Source organism: Thermobia domestica, chromosome 16 (genome assembly GCF_964235325.1).
Source record: "Thermobia domestica chromosome 16, izTheDome1.hap1.1, whole genome shotgun sequence".
Taxonomy (NCBI): domain Eukaryota; kingdom Metazoa; phylum Arthropoda; class Insecta; order Zygentoma; family Lepismatidae; genus Thermobia; species Thermobia domestica.
Window position 1 is genome coordinate 176570790 of NC_137469.1, and position 27137 is coordinate 176597926.

General features: G+C 35.1%; 1 protein-coding gene across 2 annotated transcripts in view; it reads right to left on the reverse strand.

Annotated features, from left to right (window-relative positions):
- LOC145672838 (uncharacterized) overlaps positions 1-2812 on the reverse strand; it is a 49414-nt gene extending 46602 nt beyond the window's left edge. The window contains exon 1 of one of the 2 annotated variants that reach the window (XM_081741988.1): positions 2208-2812. In XM_081741988.1, the coding sequence (XP_081598114.1) occupies positions 2208-2700 (493 nt within the window). In that variant the 5' untranslated portion in view covers positions 2701-2812. The remainder of the gene's footprint in view (positions 1-2207) is intronic. The other variant, XM_081741987.1, reaches the window with a different exon arrangement.
- Between the last annotated feature and the right edge of the window lie 24325 nt (positions 2813-27137).

A 27137-nucleotide genomic window follows, 5' to 3' on the forward strand; every position in this document is an offset into this window, starting at 1 on the left:
ATAAGGTTATATCTGTCCCTTTTAAAATTTTTAGACGATAGGGTAGTATCTTTATTATGCGATTAAAAAAGTGCTAATAAAGCTTTTTACTTAGTGTCTTTTTTTTGTTTGTTTGTTTGCTTTTTCAAGTCTGGACACATTGTAGAATACGTTACGTTTGCTTTCACGCCTTTTTGTATCGAAACTTAGAGTGTAATGACGTCAACTTGAAACAAACAAACAAACAAACAAAAAAAAATGTTGTTAGACCAATTTTTATTATTTTTTGGCGAGCTTACTTTTGCATCTAGAAGATTGAAATTTTGCACACACATTCAGTGCACTATTTGGTATTCTTTATATTTGTTTCAGATCTCTGGGTTAACACGTAGGGATCGAGAGGGGCAAAAGGGTAAAATAACAGGGATTTTTTAAAAACAAAAAATCGCTTTCTCGTGATTTTCCCGCCTCAGATACTGGATGGAGACATGTGAATGTTACCGTTTGAAAGGCCGTTCTATTCTGAAGAGAATGAGATATGAGCAATGATCCTAGGATAAATAGGGATGTATCAGGAAATTTTAACCTGAGATCCTGTTTTATACGGGAATATTGGGTATTGTGGGGATATTCTTAGCACATTGGTAAATATTTTTACCTCACTTTTCAAGGTAGAAACATGAAACTTTGTACACACATTCAGAATACCCCTTAGTATTTTTCAGTGAATTTTGAGATCTGTACGTTAACACTTGGGGATCCAGAGGGGCTCAAAGTTTGAAAAAATAATCAGAAAAAGTCCCGATTTCTCTCAACATTTCCCGTCTCAGGGACACGATAGAAAAATGTGAGTGGTAACGTTTGAAAGGTTGTATTCTGAAGAAAATGGTGTACAAACCATGATCCTAGGATAAATAGGGACCATGCTGTAGCTGCTTGACTCAATAATTTACCTAAAAAAGCCATAATTTAAAAGGGTTGCTTGACATGTAGTTGAAAAATTTCTTGTTTTGCTGTTATTATTGCAAAATAGTTTGTTTCAGTCAAAATTAAGCCTTTACTACTGTGATTTACTCTAAGGTTGAGGAATTATTGCTAATCTTTGGAGATGAATTCTCTCTTTTTCCAATTTTTTTAAAAAGTAAATTTCATGCAAGCACATGTCGCTTTCTTTGAAACACGGCATGTGACTTCTTTGAAGCTAAAGAATTACTAATAAGTATTACTTGTTTGAAATCGATCAAATATAGGAGTATAGAGTATAGATTCACTCTTGCAATTTAAAACCTTTTTTCGCGCGTTTCTGCTGTATTCGGAACTGACAATAATAATAATAATAATAATAATAATAATAATAATAATAATAATAATAATAATAATAATAATAATAATAATAATAATAATAATAATAATGAACACTCATGTCCAAAATGATTGTCGCATATCTATAACTGTCGACTTGTAAGAATATAATTTGATAATGGTTTTGCAGGGTACTTTTAATACTGATACTATGTGTATAATCGGGAAACGTATATTTGTGGTAAATTTCATAGGAAAAGAATTATAAATACTAAAATTAGAATGAGTAAAACAAAATGTTGCTAAATGGCCAAGAAAGTTTTATTTTCGTTTTATTGTTCTTATTTACTGCTCTTTTGATTTGAAATTTGCCACATACATGTCTTGGCCGATTACACATACACTAACATTATCTCTATATATAAAAGAGAACGCACAAATCCTTTGTGAACTCATCACGCTAATACGGCTGAACCAATTTCTTTCATTTTTGGGGGGTTATTAGGATTTGGACCCTAGATGGTTTTTATCATATCACTTTAATTTTTAATTACCAGTGTCTTGAGATAATTGACCATTCAAGTGTTCATACGTACAAATCCTTTGTTATTAGTTCATCATAGGTAAAAATAAACGTATTTATATGCAACCCGCATGACCATGTGACTCGGCGGGTTAACATAAATGACAGGCGCTATAATTTTAACATTTACTGCAATTTGAAAGCGAAAAAGTAAAAATTATCTAAGTAACAAAGTTTATTGCGTTCCGGGGTGACCGCAGCGAAGCGGGGTGAACGCTGCTAGTAAGAAATAATGGGCAAATTGTTTATCAAATCATATTCCTACAACAACATATTTATACACATGTGACAATAATTTTGGACATGACTGTACATATTACTACTGTAATAAGATATCTCTTACCTTCTACGGCATTGTCTTCAACGAAAGAGAGCTCAAACAATCCATTTGGCTTTTCGCTTCGTGCAACTCGAGCGTTTAACCCAGGAACAACATTAATTTTTACAGCTGTTGTTTGAAGTATTTCATTAAAGCCATTCACAAGTACGTCATAAATTCCTAGATCTTTGATATTCCTTGCACTAAGCCAGTTTTCTTCTGTTTCGCCTTCAATGTGGTTTGATAATCTTTCTATTTCTACTCCATCAAATAGTTTAAAAGACCTTAAACTTAATAATTTTCGAAAGTTTGAGAACAACTTGATTTTGATACACTCAAAATCCAATTCTTGCAAGCATTCGTGGAAACTTTTTGGTAATACTGGATCGTCTTTTATTTCTCTGTGTTCCATAACCAGTTGATTACTTCTGCCTGAATCTGATACAGCGTAGGCGTTTGCAATGTATATAAAGTTCACAAGCAAAAATATCACGGACACACAACACTGAGACTCCATGATGAGTAAAGTCTACTCCAACGAAAGAACGTTTTCGAAGGAAAGAAGTGGAAGATGAGTGCGAATATTCCGAAGTCGAGGAACCAAGTGATTTTTCTCACGATACAGATAAATACTTTATAGGACGGATCCACAAAGAAAGCAGGATGTTCCTCTAGAATGCATATAGCACGTGTGTGACGAACGATTAAAAATTTTTGTCCTCCTTTGCAAAGGAAGCAATATACTGTTGTCGCGTGCCTCATGCACAGAGAATACCTTGTTCATATTCCGTGGATGGTAAGAGTGTTGCTTACACGGTCCCTTAATTTTTTCTTTCTTTCAGACCTCAATTTTCTTCCAAATTGTAAAGTTTTTGAATTAATTATCCATGTGCTGTAAGTTGTTTTTCCCTCTTTCACATAAATCAGTGCGACGTCTTTGATGTTAGATGAATGAGTATTATTGGCAAATATTACGCATGGATAGCCTATAATTATAGCTATTAACACGTGTAAAAGACGGCGTTCCATCTTTATCAAGTTATCGTAAAACTTATAAATTTGTAACGTGTGTGTTTTTTTTTTTTAAATTCTCAGATACAAAAAAGAAAAGTGAAAGCAAAATAGTTTATTCCCTAACAACGGTGACCTTGATAATTGGAAGAAAGTGATTGACTTCAGCCGTAAATAATATCTTTACGAGTTTGATATCGGACAGTGAACAACACTAATTATCTTCTTACAGAATTGGCTACACATGTCTTCATGGACAAGAGCTGTAAATTTAAACGGGTGCGTAAAGAAAACACAACAATCAATAAACACGAATTTGGAGGAAAACAGCCTTCGCTAAGTACAACATAGCATAGAAGGAATAGAAAGTATTGTGTATGAAAGTAGCTGCATCATGTTTACATGCACGCGAAACATGATAATGTATTCAATGCTAATCTTTGCGACATCAAAACGTCAACGATTTAGACATAATGGGCCTTATGCAAAATTGTTTTGATGCATGACTAGCGTCATACTAAAGGCCTGACTACTGCAAGAAACATATATTAGTCCATGGCACTAATCACGCGTCAGAACGAATCTGCATAAGTTTCTGAGAAATCGTTCTTTGAGTTGAGTTGATATTGAATTTAGCGTCCCTTTCAGCTGCTAGGCTATTTTTATGAGACATGGACCTACTGATTAACGTGGAATTCGAACCACATGAGCTCACGCCGGGAATCGAACCCGGGTCTCCCACGGCAAAGGCGCGTACACTAACCGCTCGGACACGAAGGAGCTCTAAAAGTCGTTTATCTTCTGATATATGTTGCAATGTTCCTTGGTGAAAGTGATGAGATCCCAAGGTTTATAATGTAATATGCAAACAATATGATGCCGCTGTCGTTCATTGGTGGAGCGTTCATCTCTGGTGCATAGGGTCCTTGGTTCGATCCCTGCTCGCGTCAAGTGAACTTTGTGGTGGACAAACAATGTATGTGTGGGTTTTCTAGGAGTTCTCCCGTTTTCTTCACTTTCTTCTTCATTCCACTATTTCATTCATTTCTTATCACCGTCTTGTTTAGCCCAGCCGGCAGATGCGTAGGACGAAAAACTCAAAGACTTCAGACTACTTCGAACAATATCTCTTACCCCATTCGTTGAATTAGTTTGGCGTCTCTATTAGCCAGGTTATATGATACTTGGATCTCCAGCTTAACGTCGGATCCACTTGAGCTTTCGCCTGGAAATCGAACCCGAGTCTTCCATGCCGAAGACGTGTACTCTAACCACATACGCACCAGGGTCCGAGCCGGACTCTTGTGATTCATAACATTTCACGTACTCTCTTTCCCCTGTGCTTCATCCAACTTAAGTCCATATTTTGAATTCGTACGAAAACAAAAGCATTTATTATTATTACTTTTTTTTTTTTTTTCAGAAGAAGTATATTCTGCTTTTACCCTCTCAAATAGATGGAATGGATTGCAAGTATTTTCAAGATTTCTCAATTATAATTCACTTACATGATGCATGTAAATCATGGGCCAACCCACGGAGATGGTTCACCGGCTCCGGAAGCCCCCCTCCCCTCCAAGAAAGACTTCCTAACTCAACATACATTTGTACACTTTGACAATAGAACTACCATATACTTGTTTAATAGGGAAATGATTGATATAACATGAAAATTTGTTCTTACTAGGGATGGGCACGAGCGAGTTTTCTTTGAAACTCGACTCAACTCGAAACCAGAGCTGGGGAGGGGGGGGAAGGGCGAGCAGGGCAGTTGCCCCGAGCGCTGATATCAAGAGGACGCCGAACGAGCAAGAAAAAAGAAAAAGTGTTGGAAACGCGTCGCCCCGAAAAAGTATTGCCGCCGTCTTAAATCAATATTGTTGTTGGTTTCAAAGAAATATATTTCTTAAAAATGTTCTTGCTTGCTATGCTCGCAATCTAAACGTTTCAACAAGACCTACAAGTCTCTTTTACTTATTACTAATGACGATGTGATAGGCTTATACATGCAGCCAAGTAATGACTTGCAGTGTATGCAGAAGCGTTTTCAACATCAAAAAGTCTGAAATACGTGTTCGGCGTTTTGATGGTGATGAGTTTAGTTAGTTAATCCCGCTTTTCTACCCATTGAGTTAATCATTATGGTGAGAATGAAGATATGGAAAATGAGAGATGTGAAGAGACATACGCAAGCTGCGCGGGAATATTAAACATTAAGGTAAACAAGTAGCATCAGTGGCGGATCTAGGCTAGGGCCGGGGTGCCTAGCCCCCACCCAGTTTTTCAGTGACAAAATAATTTAAGCTATTATTTATATGTTTTTTGAAAGTTTATATATACCTATCATAGTCTGGGTACTGGCTGCCCCCCAGTTTTTACCTTGTAGATCCTCCACTGCCATAGCTACAAAACTTTTGGACCTACCGTAGTCGGGTCAAGACATCAATTAAGGACTAATATGTGAGCTATCCAAAAATACACGTTTTAGAATCCTAAATTACTCAGGCGATAATTTTTATAGAACGAGTTTAGCTACGGGCATATAATTTGAAGTACTCGCCAACTACCTCTCTAAAAAATGTTGTGCAAGTATCGCAGGATTCTGAAACTTGGATATTTGGATAGGGCACATACTAATTTCTAAGTGAAGTTTTGACCCGACTATGGTAGGTCCCATAGTACTGGAGCTATGGACTTCTATGTTCAATTTTTGATGTTTTCGGCAGTCTACAACTCCGAAAGGAAGCATTTTTGCACCCAGACAGGCCTATACTTTTTGTCTTACCTTGGTGTCAGGAATCACCTCCCAAATGTTGGCGGTTTTGTTTTGAAACACCTTATACACACACACACACACACACACACACACACATATATATATATATATATATATATATATATATATATATATATATATATATATATTAGGGGTGCCCAAAATTTTCCGGAATCGGGAAATTTACTTTCCGGAATTCAGAAAAATTCCGGATTTCAGAAAAAATCCGGAATTCGGAAAAATTCCGGATTTCGGAAAAATTCCGGAATTCAGAAAAATTCCGGAATTCGGAAAAATTCCGGAATTCAGAAAAATTCCGGAATTCAGAAAAAATCCGGAATTCGGAAAAATTCCGGATTTCGGAAAAATTCCGGAATTCAGATAAATTCCGACATTCGGAAAAAATCCGGAATTTAGAAAAAATTCGGAATTTTTCCGAAATCCGGAATTTTTCCGATTTTACTTTCCGTTCTGAAATTGGCCATCCCTAGCTAGTAGCTGTTAAAAGAGAAACACAATAATGAATATATATACTGTATTAGTTTCTTGTAGTTGGATACTATGTCTTTATCACTTACGTAGACAATTGCTACTGCAGTTATTTACTGCTTTCTGAGGAAGGTCTTATTTTCACACACAAAAAAGTCGCCGGTATGTCTCAAACATTATCGCGTTCCCACCTGCAGCTGCTCCAAAGCACTGCAAACTACTTTTTAACCAGGCGAAAGGCAGTGAAGGAAAAGAAATCTCAACAAATATTCTAATAACATTCACTTATTGTCTACATACTTACAGTGAGCGCAGAAAGTGTTCGTACACCGTGCATACTTTATATTGAGAACAGCTATAGCACGGCCAACAAGAGATGGTCTCTGACGTTTCTTACCACATGAGGTGGGACATTGCAGCCCCTACTTTGATACCAGTGTTACCAACCACGATCACTCTGTCTTATTCCATTAATTAAATTGCCACTACAGTTGCAGCGAAAAACATCTTGACACGCGAGTAGTGGCAATGTCACTGCGAGCTGTCAGAGACGTTCTCTTACTGGATGCACTATAGCATGAGAACGGGAGGTGGAAAATATATATATAACCAGAATTAAGACTACACATTCATACATTTTATTTCTATATACAAGAGAAAGGCCAAACAAACACAATCACTGTTTTGTTCAGAAGAAAAGAGAGAATTCCTTTTTTGTAAACGCAAAAAGTCACCGTACACTTATGCTTGAATTAATGCTTATAAAGTATATTACGTTATTTAATATTTTGTGGGATTACCCTGTGCGTTAATGATTGTCTGTAGTCTTCGTGGCATTGATTTCACCTGTAGTAGTTCGTAGTTCTGTAGCTTCGGGACTGATTATGTCTCATTCTTCTTGAATAGCTTTTCTCAGGCCTTCTTTAGTAGAGAAGCTGTGCCTTCTGATTCTTGTCTCCAGAACAGATCATAGATGTTCTATGGGGTTCATGTCTGGGGATTGGGGAGGTGTGCGAAGCTGTTTCAAGGTATTATAGAGTAGCCACAATCGAGTATTTTCCGCTGTATCTTTGGAGTCGTTGTCTTGCTGAACAATAAATTGTTTTCTGCGCACTAGTATGGAGATTTTCCTTTAATATGTTAATATACACTTTGTGGATCATCACTCCATCGATAAAGTGGAGACGACCCACTCCTGAGGCACTCATACAACCCCAGACGAGCACGGACTCTCCTCCGTGTCTTACTTTAGGGACGAGATTTTGAGAATTCATCTCTGTATTCACCTTGCGCCATACCATACGCCTCCCATTGGACTCGATAAGATTAAATTTACTTTCGTCCGAAAATATGACCCTATTCCAGAAAGAAGCCTGATCCCTTATCTTTATACTCTTTTTCAAACTTTAGTCTATACGATTTGTCTTGTTCACCCAGAACATTTTCCTGGCTATCCGACCATGATACCCTGCAAATATTCCGCACTGTACTGGCTGATACTTTAACACCGCGTGTTTCCAGATCCGTTGCCAATTGCACAGCACTACTTTTCGGAACCTTTTTTCTTTTCCTAATGATGTAACATTTATCTTGTTCACTCAACACTCTTGGTCTTCCAGTTCTTTTTTTTTTTTTTTCGCACAGTGATAGAAACATTATACATCGCAATTATTGTTTGTACTGTTGAACGAGGCCTGTCTGCAAGGTTTGCTATCTTTCTCAAAGACTTACCTTTCTTATGCAATTTAATAATTACTTTTCTTGTCTCCTCATTTGTTTCTGTTCGGTTGCTTCCCATTTTGACAGCCCACCATGCAGTTTTTTCACTCCTATTCACAACTAAACTCATTCTGTTACTCGTCATGCTATACAGAGGTGTATACTCAGGTGAATACTAGTGAACCCAAGTTGTGGTATCTTTGTTTCCTATTCGTACGTCAGGTGTACGATCTCTTTTTGCGTCTACTCTATACACTTTCTACGGAATTTATTTACTTTCTGACCATTAAACTTGTCTTTATGGTTCTTTATTGTTATACTCATAAAGCTTAGTTTTCATTATTCATATTGTGTGTGTTATTACACTTCTTAAATTTTCTGTTTCTTTTTCGCAGGCATTCTCGTTTCAATAGCATAGGTGTACGAACACTTTCTGTGCTCACTGTATGTACAGTAAATACAAATTTATAATTTTTGACTTTACGAAGTATACAATGTAATTGTTCAATAATTAACATAAGCAGGCATTCATTAATTTATATTAATATAATAATTAATAAAACTAATAAGCGAGTGATTGATGACTCAGTGGTAAAGTTTTCATCTATGGTATTCTAGCCCAGGACATGTGGGTTTTCGATGGCTAATTTTGTGTTCGAAAATTTTCCCGGTGGTAGGCCTACTCTTGGTTCCCTTTCTTATATTTGTTCCATCATCACTCATTAACGAATTTAGTTTATCAAAACTCTATAGCATATATTCATTCTGTCCGTCAGTGAAACAAACAGTCTCAAGAACTATCTGATGGATTACCATCAATTTTGGCCATGATGTACAGAGTCAATAGTTAAGAATCGACTTCCCTGATGAATGTAATATTCAAACCGGAAGCGGTACAAATCAACCATTTCCGGTTTTAACGTTAATCATTATATAGTAAATATGGTAATAGATAGCGAGAAGCGGTTTCCAGTAATCGACATATATAACATTCATGTAGATAGAATGTTACCCAATTTGTGCATCTGTTGAAAATAATGAGCTTAGGTATTTAGAGAGCATTTTCCGCTTTAGAAAATGTGTGCTTGGTAAAGAATGTAGAGAATTAGCTGAGTCAGGCACGTAGCTAGAATATGGTAATAGGAAGGGGGGGGGGTCTGTCACGAAATACTATGGTTATTTACCAGGGGCTCAATCATTCTAAACTATTTTATTGGCAACATATATTGGTTCGTTTAGCCAAGATTTCTAATGGGGGGATGATATGAAATACTATGGTTACACACCAGAGGCTCGATCAATCTAAATATTTTACTGACAACATACCCATATTGATTGGTTAGGACAATAAAATGAGGATATATTAGTAAGTATTTTAATAAGAAGCTATGAAGAAATCTCAAGTAAAAGAATATAAAAGAGTATTGAAAAAGATATAGTCTTCCGAGGACATTCGAACGGTGTCAAGAATTTTGCGTCTGGGAAATTTGCGCCCTCTCTCAAGAACAGGGAAAATTGCGCCTGCGATGTACCTACACCGGGAAGTTTGAGCCCTGCGAAATAAAAGAACCTATTGGAGCTTACGCATTTGCTCGGAGGGGCTGACATTACAGCATAAACAATCCTCCCCCCACAACCATGCCATTTGTGATTTATTTTCATTGTGGCTACATAAGGGGAGAATAAACTTCAATATAAGCCAAAAGAACACAACGGATCAACGCAATCACTGCTCCTTCCAGAGATGATTTTGGGGGAACACTGGCCTCCCCAGAGCTCTCAGAGTGCCCCCTCGGAGAAGACCAAAATAATACGTCTATAATATAATAATAAATAGAATAGTACCAGCAGTGACCCCCCTCCGGAATACTAAGTGTGCTCCCCGGAACATTTTTTCTGAAAGAACGACTGAACGCAATTGTGTGTTTGAAGTGTAATTCCAGCAAGTAAACACACTGTACATAGTTTTCTTGATAATATTACTGAACTGATTTTACATTCACTTTACATTTTCTTTTCTATATTTTATGTCCTGAAAAGCCAAACAACTTGCAAGGATTGTGAACAGAGATATCTGGATAGAGCCAAACAGCCTTTTGTAGATTAAATTATACTCTTTGATTATGTTAATAAATAATTATATATCAGTCATTTATACTTTTATTGTAAATTTTGTAGTATAATGAAGAATTGTATTTGTATGGATTGCCTCTTAGGGAACTAAAATTGTATCTTTTTCATTTGTTCGGAATATTATAACGGATGGAGTAACTCACTGAGACGATGAGAGGCAAGCCTAGTTCAAGTGTGAGTGGAAATTACTTTACACAATACAAAAATAAGTTGAATTGTAGGGCGCTAACATCCCAGTGCAAATATATAGCCGGTGCATTTTCCCCTCTTTTTCGGGTAGGGCGCAAACATCCCAGTGCAAATATATTGCGAGCGCATTTTTTCCTATTTTTGTGGTAGGGCGCAAATTTTCCGGGTGCAAAATTCTCTCATTCAAGGAAAATATAATGTCCGTGAAGTTGACAAGCCACTTATGTCAGACCCCAATTTCGACTTTAAACGTCGCTAGTGCTATGTTAGTGTTAGATAGTGACGCAAATCGTTAGTACTCCACAGATAACGTGTGCTTTTTTAAATAATGGATATAAGTCTTCTAACTACATGCCAACACGCCCACTTCTAAGAATCATCTCAAAAATGAGGTTAACCGTTAGAGCAAGTAAGTGCTCATTAGTACCATTAACATTAATGTTAATGCCTCCATCGTACGGCCCTTTGAGTAATAATAACACCCCGCTTTTTGCTAGAGTCTCAATGCGTCCCTATATTCTCGCGAACATTCTGACGTGCCCAAGTTAGTTACTTTTTTTTTTTTTGCAACTATTGTTTATCTGTTATTGTTTATTGTTTATTGCTAGTCTGTAGAGTAGTCCTTACATTAATATGCCATTGTCCTTGATAATCATTGCGTATTTACAAGTAGTTTGTTATTACTGTTAGAAGATATCAAAAAACAACAGATAAAATCTACTACTTAACGGTTCATATTTTTCTTTTACAGTACATAAACGATTGATAATAATAATAATAATAATTATAATAATAATAATAATAATAATAATAATAATAATAATAATAATAATAATAATAATAATAATAATAATAATAATAATAATAATAAGACTATTCCAGCATAAAAGTTATCAATTGCATCACACTGGCAACAAGCGACGCATATTTTAACTTCATAAAAATTCGTTTCTCACGATTTTCTGGAAAACTACGTATGATAACATCTTCATTATGTCAAGTTGTTTATCTCGGTGTGATATATGTCTTACCTCTGGACAATATCACAGTAAAACAAAAATTAAATATTAGGAGTACATCGTACTTTTGGACTACATCTCATTAACCATGGAAAGATTGAGTAGTGTATACTTTAGGATGTAAGTTTCAGCTTAACTTGCATCATACATTCTTAGGATTACAAAAAGGAAATTTGTTCGTTTGCATTTGAACAAAATTCTTAGGATTACAAAAAGAAAAAATAGTTTTTCCGAATTCCGGAATTTTTCCGAAATCCGGAATTTTTCTGAATTCCGGATTTTTTCCGAAATCCGGAATTTTTACGAATTCCGGATTTTTCCGAATTCCGAAATTTTTCCGAAATCCGGATTTTTCCGAATTCCGGAATTTTTCCGAAATTCGGAATTTTTCCGAAATCCGGAATTTTTCTGAATTCCGGAATTTTTCCGATTTTACTTTCCGGATTCCGGAAAGTAAAAATTCCGGAACTGGCCATCCCTAATATATATATATATATATATATATATATATATATATATATATATATATATAGATAGATAGATAGATAGATAGATAGATAGATAGATATAGATATAAATAGATAGATATAAAAGTTCGGGTATTTTTGTATGTTAATTAATAATAAGTAACATTAAATTCAAAATTTTCATTCATAAAGAATTTAAGGAATTGTTATAATTTCAAACACATGTAGTAGCCAAACTATATTTTGGATTTTAAGTATAAGCATTAAACATGGTCTTCACCCCCATCGATCAATATTGAGAAACTCTCAAAGAAGGCTCCTTCTGAACTCCGTTACATTTCACAAAAAAATTTTATCGTAAAATAATCAAAATTAGAATGCTGTAATTTGTGTGGTCATATAGGGAAGAATAAAATTCCGAAAGTTAGAATTCTTACTGGAAATTGATACTGTCACCCATTTCGAATATTTTAAAAGCACATAGTTTCTAATGTACTGAACTGTTATTTCTTATCGATAGTATGAAACGTTGTAAATAGTTGTAAATTTCCATAACTGTTTTTCAAGGGAATTTTGTCAACCAAAGGTAGTTTTGTGAAGTCTAATAAAAAGTTCAAAATAACCCTCTTGAGAAGAGCTTGTACACATAATGATCGCTTTTGGCTCTTGCAATGGTCTATCTAAACAACTTGACAAAAACTCGGTGTAGCTTAGCAACAAAAGCTGCTTCTATTACTTGTAAAAAAGAATAAATAAAATAAATAAAAGAATAAATAAAATAAAATAAAGAAAGTTTGGTAAGGTGAGTGTAGGGGCGCTGAATTCTACTTCGCCTCCGATGCCGAAATCTCTAGCTACGACTCTGTTCGAAACAGACATCCTCGAGCTCGACTGGAATTCGTGTCGAGTCGAGCCAAAACGAGCCAAATCCAGTGTGTAGTTCCAAGTACTCTTTTGAAGTATCCTACGTAGACAATATAATTAGGGGTCTAACATCAATGATACTACGACAACTTATAATAATAATAATAATAATAATAATAATAATAATAATAATAATAATAATAATAATAATAATAATAATAATAATAATAATAATAATTATTATTATTATTATTATTATTATTATTATTATTATTATTATTATTATTATTATTACCGGTATTATCGTAACAACACCGTGTTTAAACATGAGAGGTAGGCGGTTTGACTGCAGACTTCGGGTGGAGAAGCCTTCAGGAGGTAAGCGCATCTTCTCGAGGGTTTGAGTTCTCGAGAAGCAAGTATTCGGGCTCGAACCAAAAATTGTTAAAAAGTTACATGGCGTCGGCCAAACATGTTCAAAATTGTTCGGCCTGTATTTAGGGTTGTCAACGGCTCGGCTCACAGCTCATTCACTATTGAACTGAACCCAGAAGTGAGCCGAGCCAAAAGCTCACTCAACCGAAGCGGCTTGAGCTGATGACTCACCTGAGTTGAACCGAGCCGAGCTGATGGCTCATCTCAACCAAGCCGGCTCGAATTGTTCGCTCAGTTGAACCGAGCCGAGTCAATTGACATCACTACCCTGGTTGGGCTTCTTCTGCTTGGCCTGAAAAATTGGACAGTGTCGGTCTCAGCCTTGATGGTAAGAACTACAGTATATACTTATATTGGTGCTCACATTTGAGGCTGTCTCGTTATAAAAATATATTGTTGTATCGTTATTTAGACGAGATGAGATGCGAGCAGTGTTCTCTCTCGTGAGCAAAACTAAAAGTATTTAAAAACGAGTTAAAACCAGCTGAATGAGCGAGCTATTTATCAAACTCGACTCGATTCGAAACTCGATCTCAAAAACAGTGACTCGGCTCAGAATTCGACTTGAGAAAATTATCTTTGACTCGACTCGTACCCATCCCTAGATCTTACACTTCATCTGTACTCTTTCTGTTATATCTCCGCACTGAAAAAAGAAAATCGTATGTGGTGTACGTAAAATCATATGTTACATATGTAAATTCTGTAGTTTCTAGACTTAAGGTACAGGAAACGTATGACTGGAAACGAATGTTTTATAGTACCATCTGTATAAGTGTTCCATCTGTACGTGCTTTCCTTATGAAACAATATAGGTGGTCAGGATCTCACATACAAATGGACGTATATAATGTAATGAAACTGTGACATGAGTAAAAAAAAAAGAAGTTAGTTCAACAGTTTTAAAAAAAAGAAATATATCTAAAAAGAATTTTTGTTTTCTAGTAATTAAAAAATGCATGTGTTCTTAAGTTAAATAACAAAAGAATTTTGGGATAAACAGCCACACTTATCGTGGACTAATGAGGTTCTCCGGCAGTCACGTAGCGTAAGAAGTAATTAAGTGAACAAACAAGGTTGTTATGGAGAACCTCGGGGTCTGGCTGACGAAATTTATTCAATATAAAAAGGTAAGGAAAAGGTCCAAGGATCATCTCTCAGCAACCAACCACAATCTGCATAACATGGGTGGAATACCAGCATTCTTAACATTCTTAACGTAAGTTGTATTTTTCATTTGTACTAACTCGCTGTCATTTATATAAGGCTCCAAGCTGGACGAATGGTCTCCTGCGAGAGAACATAATGTAAATTTGTAATTTTAATCTTTAATTCATGTAAAATAAAGTCTTGCTTGTTAAAAAAGAAAATTATTAATTTGTTAATTGATATCTGACAGGCAAGAGATCCCTAACTACCTCAATTATTTAAACAATAACATATAGCTGACGAAGGTAACATACATATATGTATGCAATATAAGGAAGACATCAGACATCCTGCAACGGCATGATGTAACACCTAAGGGCAGTGCCTATGTAGCATACGGACAACATACGGATATCCTCCTTACTGATTTCTGTAGTAAGGAAGAGGATTCCGTATGTTTGTAATACAATATACTGCTGTCCGGAGAACGGATTTTTCTCTGTGCGGCCAAGTAAGTTTGTGATGCACAACATCCTTTCCACGGGTTTCCTCGTGGTACTCCTGTTTCTCCTACTTCCTCATTCCACCAATTCTTCCATCATCATTCACTTGCCTTGAACATCCGCCTTCCTTGGCCTAAAGGGCATAATTGTGGGACGTTAAACTGAAAGATCTCATTTCGTTTTCTTTCTCTTATAAAAACAATGTTCTCTTTTCTTAAAAAAAAAAAAAAAAAAAAAAAAAAGAAAGAAAGAAAATGGGTGCAAAGTAGTACCCGTTCAATACCACATCGACGTAGTAGTTTGTAATTTATTGAACCCTCTCCAAAGTCTAGATACCCCTCCCAAGAAAAATTTCTGATTGCGCACCTGATGTGAACATAGATAACTTTTTGATTCACAATATTGGTGTAATAGTGTTCTCATCAGAGTCCTCTCTGTAACGTCGCAAACGAAGAGCGACGGGCCACAGTATCCTCGGACAAAAAGACTTAACAGAGTTGTTTAATGTAGCTGCATTTGTATTATCAATACCTGCAAGCAATGCATTTTGTGAAAGAGTGTGTAGTAAGATTGTAAATGCTGGTAGTAAAAATTTAATTTTCACATGACCTGCAAAGAATATCATTCTTATGAAGAAAAGAATCCTGCTGTATTGAAAGTGATAAAAATGAAAAGAAATATGTTTAAATCTGTTCAGAAACAAATTAAAAGCTAATGACAGTTTCAAATCAATCTTATTTTCTTTCTCTAACAAATATTGCTAAACATAGATTTAGAAGGAAAAAAAACATACATGGATGTTTTTAACTGAAATAAGATTCTAATTTAACGAAATTGAATTTGGAAGACTCAAGTTGTGAATGTACTGGAGAGCAGGTTCGAAAAATTGGCTGGCCTGGTGATAACACTGAAGATCACGCCCCAATTAATATCTCAATGATACATCTGATATTCTCTGTTGAAGTTAGTACATAAAATCCAAGTATGTTCCCCTCGAAAATATCCTTAAGAAGACACCAGCTGCGTTTACCTCATGAGTACGACTATGGCTCATATGAAAAAATTCCACTCAGCTTCTGTTTCATGCACGAACTGTCATCCGGGAGAAAATTCGAGATTTATTGAGGTAAGTTTGTAATAAGAGAGCATTCCGTACTGGATAACAATTTTTGGATGCGTCTATTGGGATGTCTTGTGATTTAACTACCTGTTATAATTAGACTTCGGATCGATATATGCACTAAAAACAGTAAAATGTGCATGCAAATATGCGCTAAAAATCACGAAAATATGCACTGAAAATATGCAGTTATGTACTAAAAAAGCTAAAATTAAATGAGAAATCAAAAGCTAAAGTTAAATGAGAAATGTTATTATTTTTAAAGAAAAAAGTTTTATTACTTGAACTACATATACTTAGTGTACAACTATGATGCATTCATGCTACAATACCCAACTATGTAGTTTTCGGTGTTTTCTGGCAAAAAACCTGCATTAATCAGTCAAAACATTACTGTACATCGAAATGTTCCTTCCGTATCACGGGTCGTTAAGGGACAGTATTTCAAAGAAGTAATGCTACTTGCCGATAAATCTGAAATTCGTGCGTCGTTGTTCCCAGAAATACTTTTCTTATTTTTTAACATTAGACAGGAGTTTTGTTGGGATTTTTTTTTGTGTGTGTGTGTCTATTGACTATGCTTTTCGAAGAAATGTTTGTCCAATTAGTCTTGACGGAGTCTCTTACTGAATCAAACAGCTCAGTTGTAGTACAAAGTTCTAACCAGCTGGAGAACAAGTTACTGGTAGTTGGAAATTACTATGTACATTGCACTTCGTTCAAAAACTCCCACAGTATCTAGGGGCTTACCTGTCGGTGCACTAAAGGTTAAATGTGTAGGGTAGCAAGTAAACGATTACCTTTAGAGATAACGTAGTTCATACTGTATACCTAACCTCTCACAGAATGACTAAAATTTTTCTAAATGCTCCATCCCGGAACTTGAAAATTTCCGTTGAAAAGTATATTTTAACATCCGTTGTTCGCAACACAGGTGCCGCCTAATCAAGATAATTTTACACATTTCTTTTTACCTTTCAATTCAGGGAACCGTGAAATATTTCCGTTTAATAAGGAGCCCGTTGAAGGCAGTTTTTACTGTATTAAAAGCCTGTATTCAAAAACCTTATGTTCTTGTTTAAAAGAAAATAAATCCACTTTAACTTAGTTTTTGTATCCAATGATGTGTAAATCCTAGAATATTTTCTTCTAGCGTAACATTGTTCGTTTCAAACAGCAATAATTTACAATGCGTAATATTGATACTTTAAATGGAATAAAGTGATTTGAGCGAGACATGGAGCATGAATGGGAAGAAGGTAAAGTTATCAAAAACATAATAGAAGACTTAGTAGCAAAGTTATGTTTCGAAAAACCAAGGTGCGTATCAAGCAACACAAGCTTATATTTAAAGACTCTAATAAACTCCTTAAAGGAGAACTTGTTAACTTATCTTCTTATCTCAGAAAGTAACTTCTGTAACAAGTTTTAGATTTTATAACGCGAACATCTTAATTAATTTAGAGCTCATTTTCCAAAGGGTTGTTTATTTCTCCCGAAATACATTTTTCAACGGTTTCTTTGGGATGAACTCTATCGAATATGAAAAAAAATCTGGGTTGTTTCATAGTTGTATAAACTCCTTACCAAACTTGAAACTACTATGAAAATATAAGGTCAAAAAAGAGAGCGCTGCTGAAGTTTGAGCTTTTGTGCCGAACAAAACAGAAATGTCCTCTTCTGAAAACAAACTTACTTTGAAAATATTACTTGTTTAGCATACACTTTGCAAAATATATTTTGTTTTTGAATTGTTAACGTCTCTGAACTTCAATCCAAGAAGGACAATTTCAAAATTTCGGCTACTTCCATCACCTGTAGTGCAACATTTTCAAATTTGAATTTTAACTAGCTCAGAATTTTGTCCATTTTTGTCCACCCAAGAAAAAAATTGTACCATTCAAATTAACAAAGCAGGGCCATTTCAAAATTTTGGCCACTTTGATCACCGGTAGTGCGACATTTTCAAATTAGAATTTTAACTAGCTGAAAATTTTGTCTAATTTTTGTACACGCAAGAAAAAATGTACCATTCGAATAAACGAGAGAGGGTTATTTTAAAATTTTGGCCACTTCAATTACCTGCAGTGCGACATCTTCAAATTTGAATTTTAACTAGCTCAGAATTTTGTCCAATTTACGTCCATTTCTGATCACCCAAGAAAAAATTTGTACAATTCAAATCAACGAGGGAGGGACAATTTAAAATTTCGGCCACTTCGATTACCTTAATGCGACATCTTCAAATTTCAATTTTAACTAGCTCAGAATTTTGTCCAATTTATTTCCATTTCTGTTAACACACGCAGAATTTTGTATCATTCAAATAAACGAGTCAGAGCCATTTCAAAATTTCGGCCACTTCTATCACTCATAATGCGACATCTTGAAATTTTAATTTTAATTAGCTCAGAATTCTGTCCAATTCTTTGTAAATTTTTGTCCACCTACGAAAAAAGTTTGTACCATTCAAATAAACGAACGCGGCCATTTCAAAATTTCGGCCACTTCTATCACTCATAGTGCAACATCTACAAATTCAAATTTTAACTAGCACAGAATTTTGTTCATTTTTGTTCAACCAAGAGAAACCTTTATGCCATTCAAATAAACGACGGACGGTCATTTCAAAATTTGACCACATCGATCTTTAAAGTCGAATTTTAACAAGCTTAAAAATTTTGTTGAATTTTTGTGCATTCATGTACCACCAATAAAATATTTGTACCATTAAAATAAACGATGGAGGGTCATTTCAAAAAATGTCCACTTGGATTACCTGTAGTGCGACATCTTCAATTTCGAATTTTAGTCAGCTAAGAATTTTTTCCAATTTCCCTACATTTTTGTATCATCAAAACATGTAACATTCAAATTAACAAAGAAGGGCCAATTCAAAATTTTGGCCACTTCGATCACCAGTAGTTTGACATCTTTAAATTCGAATTCTAACTAGCTTAGAATTTTCCGTATTTTTTTTTAGATTTTTGTACCACCAAGACAGTTGAAATTCGAATTTGAAAATGTCTCACTACAGGTGCTTCAAGTGGCAAAATTTTTAAATGACCCTCCTTTGTTAATTTTAATGATACAGAATTTATTCTTGGTGGTACAAAAATATTCAAACATTCGACAGAATCCTGAGCCTATTAAAATTCGAATTTGAAGATGTCGCACTACAGGTGATCTAAGTGGCCGAAATTTTGAAATAGCCCTCCCTTGTTTATTTGAATGGCACATTTTTTTTCTTGGCTGGACAAAAATGGGCAGAAAAAAATCGACAAGATTCTGAGCTAATTGCAAGTAAATGGACACAGATTTTCTTTTGGTTTTCTTATACTGCCACAGGACCACACAATTTTCACACACACACAACAGTAGCAACTTTAACTTCCGAGATGGGTAACGTGGAAATTTTGTTGTAGATGATTTGACACCGTTATTTATATCTCTTCTAAAAGGTGAGAGTCATCCATCATTGCCGGGAGGATGAATCACTCACCCCTTTCTTATTCTCCCTTCACATGACCTTGGAAGATGCTCGAAACTGATAACAATGAACCATTTAAAGATCTTGAGTCCATTTATATAAGAAATTTGAAATTCCATTTATGAGGAAAGTTGTTAGACGTTAAAAATGATGAATATGGTCGTTTGTTTAAATATGCATTTATATACAGTAATGATATAAACATGCACTAACCTCCGAAATATGCAAATAAAACTCTGCTTTTTACCCCAGAAAACACCTGAAACGATTTTCTGTTAAAAGAGCATATCAATATTACATGAAAAAAAGAACATGAAAATATGCAAAAATCCGGTCTAGTTATAATTATCAAGAATTTTAGGAATGGCCCAAAAACTGAATCAAAAGATTGCGATCTTGGCCAATAATTACTTTTTGGATCAGAGGTCACAAAATTTTTGAACGGTCCCTAAATCGAGCTTTCGTATTTTCTACTAAATAAACTCGTCATACTGGGTTAACTAATAGTTTGGCTTTGGTTACACTATATGTAGTTCTCCAGATATAAGGCGTACAAGAAAATTTTTGATTGAAATATATTGGATCTTGGATCAGGGGCCACAAGGATAAGCAATTTAAACATGTCTTCATTTATTAATGGCTAGCGAATGAAATGAAAATTTTTTGTTTATAAGTTATGTTGCTTAACGTTCTTGATCCTATTTAAGAGGGCGGTGTCCTTTATATATATATAAATCGAATCAGTCACTTCAAATTTTTTTGTTAGTTCACAAACGTACCATATACTCTCCTAGATTAAAACACATAAGACTTATTTCGTTTTCTCTACAGGAAGCTGCAGTAATCTTTGTTGATGTAGAGATAACAATAAAATATATAAAAATAGACACATCTGCCGCCTGGTTGGTCAGTGTGGTCAGATATATATATATTATTTAATTCGGATGCATGTGAGATAAGATTACCTTTGATATTCAAGCCAGATAATACTCTGGTACTTTGGTATATATTACATTTGATATGGTTTTCAAAGAAATGGTTCCAGATAACCCCACTCTATTTTCTACTCTATTTAAGAACTATTTTTATAACATTATGCCAAATTGTGTAAATAATCGTACCTAACAAAGAACTAGCAAAAACTCTCTTGAGAATCCGAGAAGCCCTCCATTGAATTCCCAGGGTTAAGAATTTGTAAATACCTATATAAGAAGGGTTAGCATAAATGATTCATTCGTTTTGAGAAGGCTATATTTTCAAACGTATTACATTTACACACAGTGAAAGGTATATGAGAAGAACCACAAACTCATTAAGTTTGTATTGTGTATCCCAAGTGGCAGCACGAATCAATTATCTTTCCTAATCGGGTGTGGCAGTGTGGCAGTACAATGTTAGTACCTGTTGAAAATGGACGGAAAGCAGGAAGTTTTTGTAGGGTGACTCACCAATGTATAAACTCAATCAAATTTCATCAATGTGTACATTCGTGACTCACCAGTGTATAAACTTGATGAGTTTGTGGTTCTTTTCATGTATCTTCCATGTGTGCACGTGTAATACTTTTGAAAACATAGCCTTTTCAAAATGAATGATTCATTTATGCTCACCCTGTATTTAATTTTCAGTTATATGCATATTTATACATACTCAGGGTGACGATTTCACAGGCTGACTGGTCGCGAATGTAAATTCATCTCTCTCCTCCAGGGAAAATTTTTTGAAGTCATCACTAATAGGCTGCTATTACCGTATTTCCGTCGTAGGATCGAGGAATGCGTTATCGGGACGCGCTCCTTCGACTAAGATTCAACTGCAACCTCATGACCCAAGTTCGTTTATACCGTGCTCATTTAATAACACAGTTTGTGAGCATAATGGCACGGAAGTGGAACACTTACTTGAGAAAACAATGAAAAACTTAAAAGGAATTGCATAACGAAATCAAAATTTATTATGCATTTTATATATTTCCAAGCAATTAAATGTAAATTTCAATTTAATTGAAGAGTTTCTTCGTGATAAAAGGAACGTTATTCAATGTAAGGTAAAAATTGTTATTTTTTTGGACCAAAAGATCCCACATATTTCATGCAAAAATTTTCTTCTAGGCTTTATATCTGCAAAACAGTGTAGCCAAACTCAAATTATCACTTAACTCAGTATGATTTGTTTATTCCGTAAAAAATACGAAAAATATGAAAATGCTGTGGCCCTGATCCAAAAACTCCAATATATTTTAATTTTAAAATAAATCTTGTACGCCTTATAGCTGGAGAACTACGTATAGTGTAACCAAACCCAAATTATCAATTAACTCAGTATAATGTGTTTATTCCGTAAAAAAAAAAAAAAAAGAAAAAAGAAAAAGAAAGAAAGAAAAAGAAAAAAAGAAAATTCGATTTAGGGGCCGTTCAGAAATTTTATGGACTCTGGCCCGAAAACTAATTATTGGCCAAGATCGGAATTTTTTGATGCACTTTTTTTGATCATTACTAAAATTCTTGGTTCAGATCTCAAGATTTTGGTCCATTTTTGATCATTCAGAAAGTTCTTGTTCTGTCATATTTGTACCTCTTATCAAATATCAAGACTGCTTTCAAAGTGAACGATCATGAGCAGGTGCCAAAGCCAGCGGACAGGGTATTACAAGTTCTACTGCCATTCCCGATGTGACTTTCCTCTTACAGAAAGCTGGAGACTCCACTGGACTAGAAAATCCGTATTACAAATCATGTCTTTTTTTTTAGTTCACGTGAAATTATTGTCGTGCTTGCTGTTGTTATGCTCATTATCAGAAGATTCAATTTCTGTTGCCTCGAATCTGAAGACGTAACCGCTCAAGTCACTAGGAATGCGCACGAGTCGAGTCGAGTCGAGATCTAAGAATATCGTCTCGAGAAAATGTCTCGACTTGAAAATATGTTTCTGTCTCGACTCGTGTCTCGACTCAACTCAAATTTGATTCGAGTCGAGACAAAATATACGTACACATGAGTCAGAACATGATGACTACCTACGTAATTGTCAGTATTTCCAACTTTGGCACGGATAACAACGGCGACGCGTCTTGGTATGGATGCAATGATCCTTGGTAGGTCGCTGGAGAGAGAGTTGGCACCACATGTGCACACACAGGGACCTAATTCCCGTAAATTCCGGGGAGGGGATGATGTGCTCCGACGTCATGTCCAATCACATCCCAGATGTGTTCGATTCGTAATAGTTATATACAAACTAGATATATTATTATTATTATTATTATTATTATTATTATTATTATTATTATTATTATTATTATTATTATTATTATTATTATTATTATTATTATATTTGAAGTACAATCAAATATCGCGACATAAATTATTAGAATTTTTTTATTAACTGAATTGAGCTGAAAATTAAATCTTGATCTTGAAAGATTACCTATCAAGTTTATGCGTTCTATAATTTTCTAAAGTAATAAATGCTGGAATTGGTTTCAAGATGAGTTGGGGGAATTGGTGAAATCAAGGCTATTTCTGAGTAAATACTTTATTCAAAATAATATTAAAAATTATAGAAAGATTTTCGAAACATTCGAGTCGAGTCGAGATTTTTACGAGCAGTCCCGACTCGACTCATGTCTTGACTCGAAAATTCGAGTCGAGAAACACCTTTGTCTCGACTCGTGTCGAATTTTGCAAAGTGTGTCTCGACTCTAATTCGAGTCGAGTCGAGTCGAGATTCGAGACATGTGCTCATCCCTACAAGTCACCAACAGTATTCATGAATACGTGACGACATTTGAACATTTTGGAGTGTGTGAATGAGATCTTTTTCATAAAGGAACGTTGGTTCGAATAAATATTAATAATTGATGCTATGGTCAGTTTTGTATTATTAATATTTATTAATAATACTTGTGTGACAGTTTCGGAAATGTTACATTGCCTTCATCAGATACGTTTCCTTTGCTGGAACAAGATGTCTCCAAGCTGCGGGCTTGTATGCTTTTTTGAGAGGCGTATCTTTGTCATCGAGATCAATGACAGCTTTCGGCAACGTCATACCCTAGAATGAGTAAACAATGATTTCATGACATACACTCATCGGTGTATGTCGTCAAAAGAAAGTTTTACCACCTCTGCTCCACATTCCGGTGATTGGAGGAATCGCTATGGTGTTATTAAGATGTCGAAACCCAGTGTAGTTGAGGAAATCAACCTGGGCCACCTGACTTGCCCGTTCTAGTTTAAATTTGGGTTTAAATGTCATCGGGTTTGTCACCAATAAGCTTAGCGACAATGAAAACATATAGATTCAACACTAATGTCAGTCTTTTGAGACACTTTATTCTTCACCACTTTTCACACCATGCTGATGGGGATGAACCACGGCCTAAACGGCACCGAGAGTCTCATTATTCATCTCAGCGTCCCCGAAAACTATGGATGCGATAGCAATATCGATTGTTGTAGTGATGAGCAAATGCAAGACCAAGACCAAGACCGGGGTGGTATTGGTCTTGGCCTTGGTCTTGCACATCCAGTCTTGGTCTTGGTCTTGCACTGGAATCCTTGGTCTTGGTTTTAGTCTTGCATGCAAGAGTCTTGCAAGTCTTGCATTTAAGAAATCTCAAGCTTTTCATAGGTAAATTTTACTCTGGATATAAGGGATAATAAACTCTACAATGCGCCTATAGTAACGGAAATATAATGCATGTTTCTAAATGTAATATAGTTTAACTTTGTGTAAGTACGAGATCACAACGTTTCGTAATCTGTTTATATTTTTTAACAAATCCAACACTCCACTGGTTCCCAAACTGGAGAGGCTACTCATGAAACGCATGAAAGAAAATCAAGACGTCACAGATTATTGAACTACCATGTATTGCAAAATTATTTCTACACTCTAAAGGTGTCAAATTTTTCTTTTCTAGCTAATCCTTGTATTAATCAAACTTCGAATTAAATATTGAGATTTTGGTTTACAGATTCCAAAATGTACTCTATGGGGCAGAAACATTGACATTACAGAAAAGTGATGAAAAAATTGCAGGCTTTCGATACATGGGCATGGAGAAAAAAGGAGAGAATTAGCTGTGTTGAACCGACGACGAATGAGAAGGTGTTAAAAAAAATTAGCAGTTGGGTGAAAAAATGAAGAATTTTAGATGTTGTTAAGAGGAGGAAGGGGAACTGGTTAAGATATTGGCTGGGGAGGAACTGTATTATGAGGGACGTGCTGGAGGGTATTGTGGAAGGAAAGAGAGGGAGGAAGCGAAGGAGACTATTGAAGGAAGGTATTAAAACAGAAAATTGCTACGTCAAGACGAAGAGACTAACTGAGGACCACCGAACGTCGAAGCTTCTCAGTTGCAGCAGGTAACCTGCCAATAATGGCAGAATAGCTATTATGAAGATGATGATGTAGTTAGCAATATTGACTAAAAAAGAGAGAGAGAAAATTACATTAATAATTATTATAATCAAACCTCCTAATATTTTAGAATAATTTGAGTGAAAACTTAAAACGATTCAAAGGTCTATATCTTTTGTGTAAATTCAATCTATATAAATACTTTTGACCTTTATTGGAAATACAAAATAACGGCATCAAACTCCAAGTTATTTGAAGTCTCACTTGTGAATATGGATTACTAGCATCAATTACCCACTTCGTTGGGTTAACTAAAAAAAATAATAATATATTTTGATAGTCAGTCACTTTTTACTATTAGTAAAGCGCTCTCTGATATCGGTCATTTTCGATGATTTTTATATTTCTCTCCCCTTCTCGTCCTCAAGTTACGATGTTGAATTTGGATTTAAACGCCGTCAGAAGTGTCACTGTTAGTCTCAGAAACCCCAGAAACTAAGGATTCAGCACTAATATCGGTCATTTTCAATAAACATATATATCTCATTCACCCCATGTTGCAAGGTACGGCATCGGAAGTGTCATTGTTTATCTCAATGACCTCGAAAACTATGAGTTCGATATTGATAATGGTATTTTTTGATAATTTTATATATCTTGTTCCTCCCCCAAGTTGCAGTGCTGAATTTGCATTTAAACGGGATCGGAAGTATCACTGTTCACCTTAGCGACGCCGAAAACTATAGATTCGATAGTAATATTTGGTCATTTTTGATCATTATTATGTATCTCATTCTCCCCAAGTTACGAGGCTGAATTTGGTCGTAAACGGTATCGGAAGTGTCAGTATTCAACTCAGCGAACTGGAAAACTACTGACTCGACAATAATAGGCCTATTTGTCATTTTCGATCGTTATATATATATATATATATATATATATATATATATATATATCTTCTCTTCCCTCCGCCAAGCTACGGGGCTGAACTTGGATTTAAATAGCATCGGAAGTGTTACTGTTTATCTCAGCGACCCCTAAAACTATAGACTCCATTTTAATATCTGTCATTTTCGATCATTTTAAAATCTCTTTCATTCCCCCTTTCCTAAACTGAACCTTCAAAGTGATATAACAGAGACCACCTCAGGTTCGATCCTCATCTATGTTGAAAATGAGATCGAGTTCGGTCTGATGGTTCAAGAGTTATTAAATTTTGTTTATTTTTGTATATTTTCCATCCCCACCTCCTACGCTAAGTTCTACCGTCAAAGTGATTTGATAAAAAAAAAAAAAAAAAAAACACCCCAAGTCAGAAATCTATGTTGAAAATTTGATTGAGATCGATTGGCTGGTTCAAGAGTGATGAAGTCACAAAGATAGCACTTATATTTTTAATTTTATATATATATATATATATATATATATATATATATATATATATATATATATATATATATATATATATATATATATCCTTCCCCCACCCCTATGTTGCACCGTCAAAGTAAAATGATAAAAATCGCTCCATGCCTGAACTTCATCTATGTTGAAAATTTGATCAAGATCGGTCGGGTGTTTCAAAAATTATTAAGTTTTATTATATATATCCCTCTCTTCCTTCTCCCCTAGGTTCTACCATTAAAGTGAAACAAACTCTAAAATACTTTCCAGGACCGAACCTCATACATGTTAAAAAGTTGATTGAGATCGGTCCAAGCGTTAGTCGTTTTTATTTTTATTTATATTTATATTGATTTTTGTACATCTCCCTCTCCTCCTCCTCCCCTACATTGCTCCGTCAAAGTGAACTGACAGATAACATTCCAGGCTTGAACCTCATCTATGTTAAAAATTTGATCGAGATTGGTCGTTTGGTTCAAGAGTTGTTACGTTTTATTTATTATTTTATAACTCCCCCTTCCCCACTAAGTTTAACTGTCAAAGTGAAATGATGAAAACACTCCCAGTCCCAAACCTCATCTATGTTGAAAATTTGATCGAGATCGGTCAGCTGGTTCAAGAGATTAGGAATCACAAAAATAGTAAGTTTCAATTTTATAATATAAATTTATTGTTGTAGTATAATGTTATATCTTTCAATCCTATTCAATGTATAAGCATCCGCCCATGAAATCAAACTTGCGGTCACATGCACTAAGTTTTTGTCAATGTCATGAACATGTTATTTCGATATTAGTTTTAAGAGTACAAATTGAAAATTTC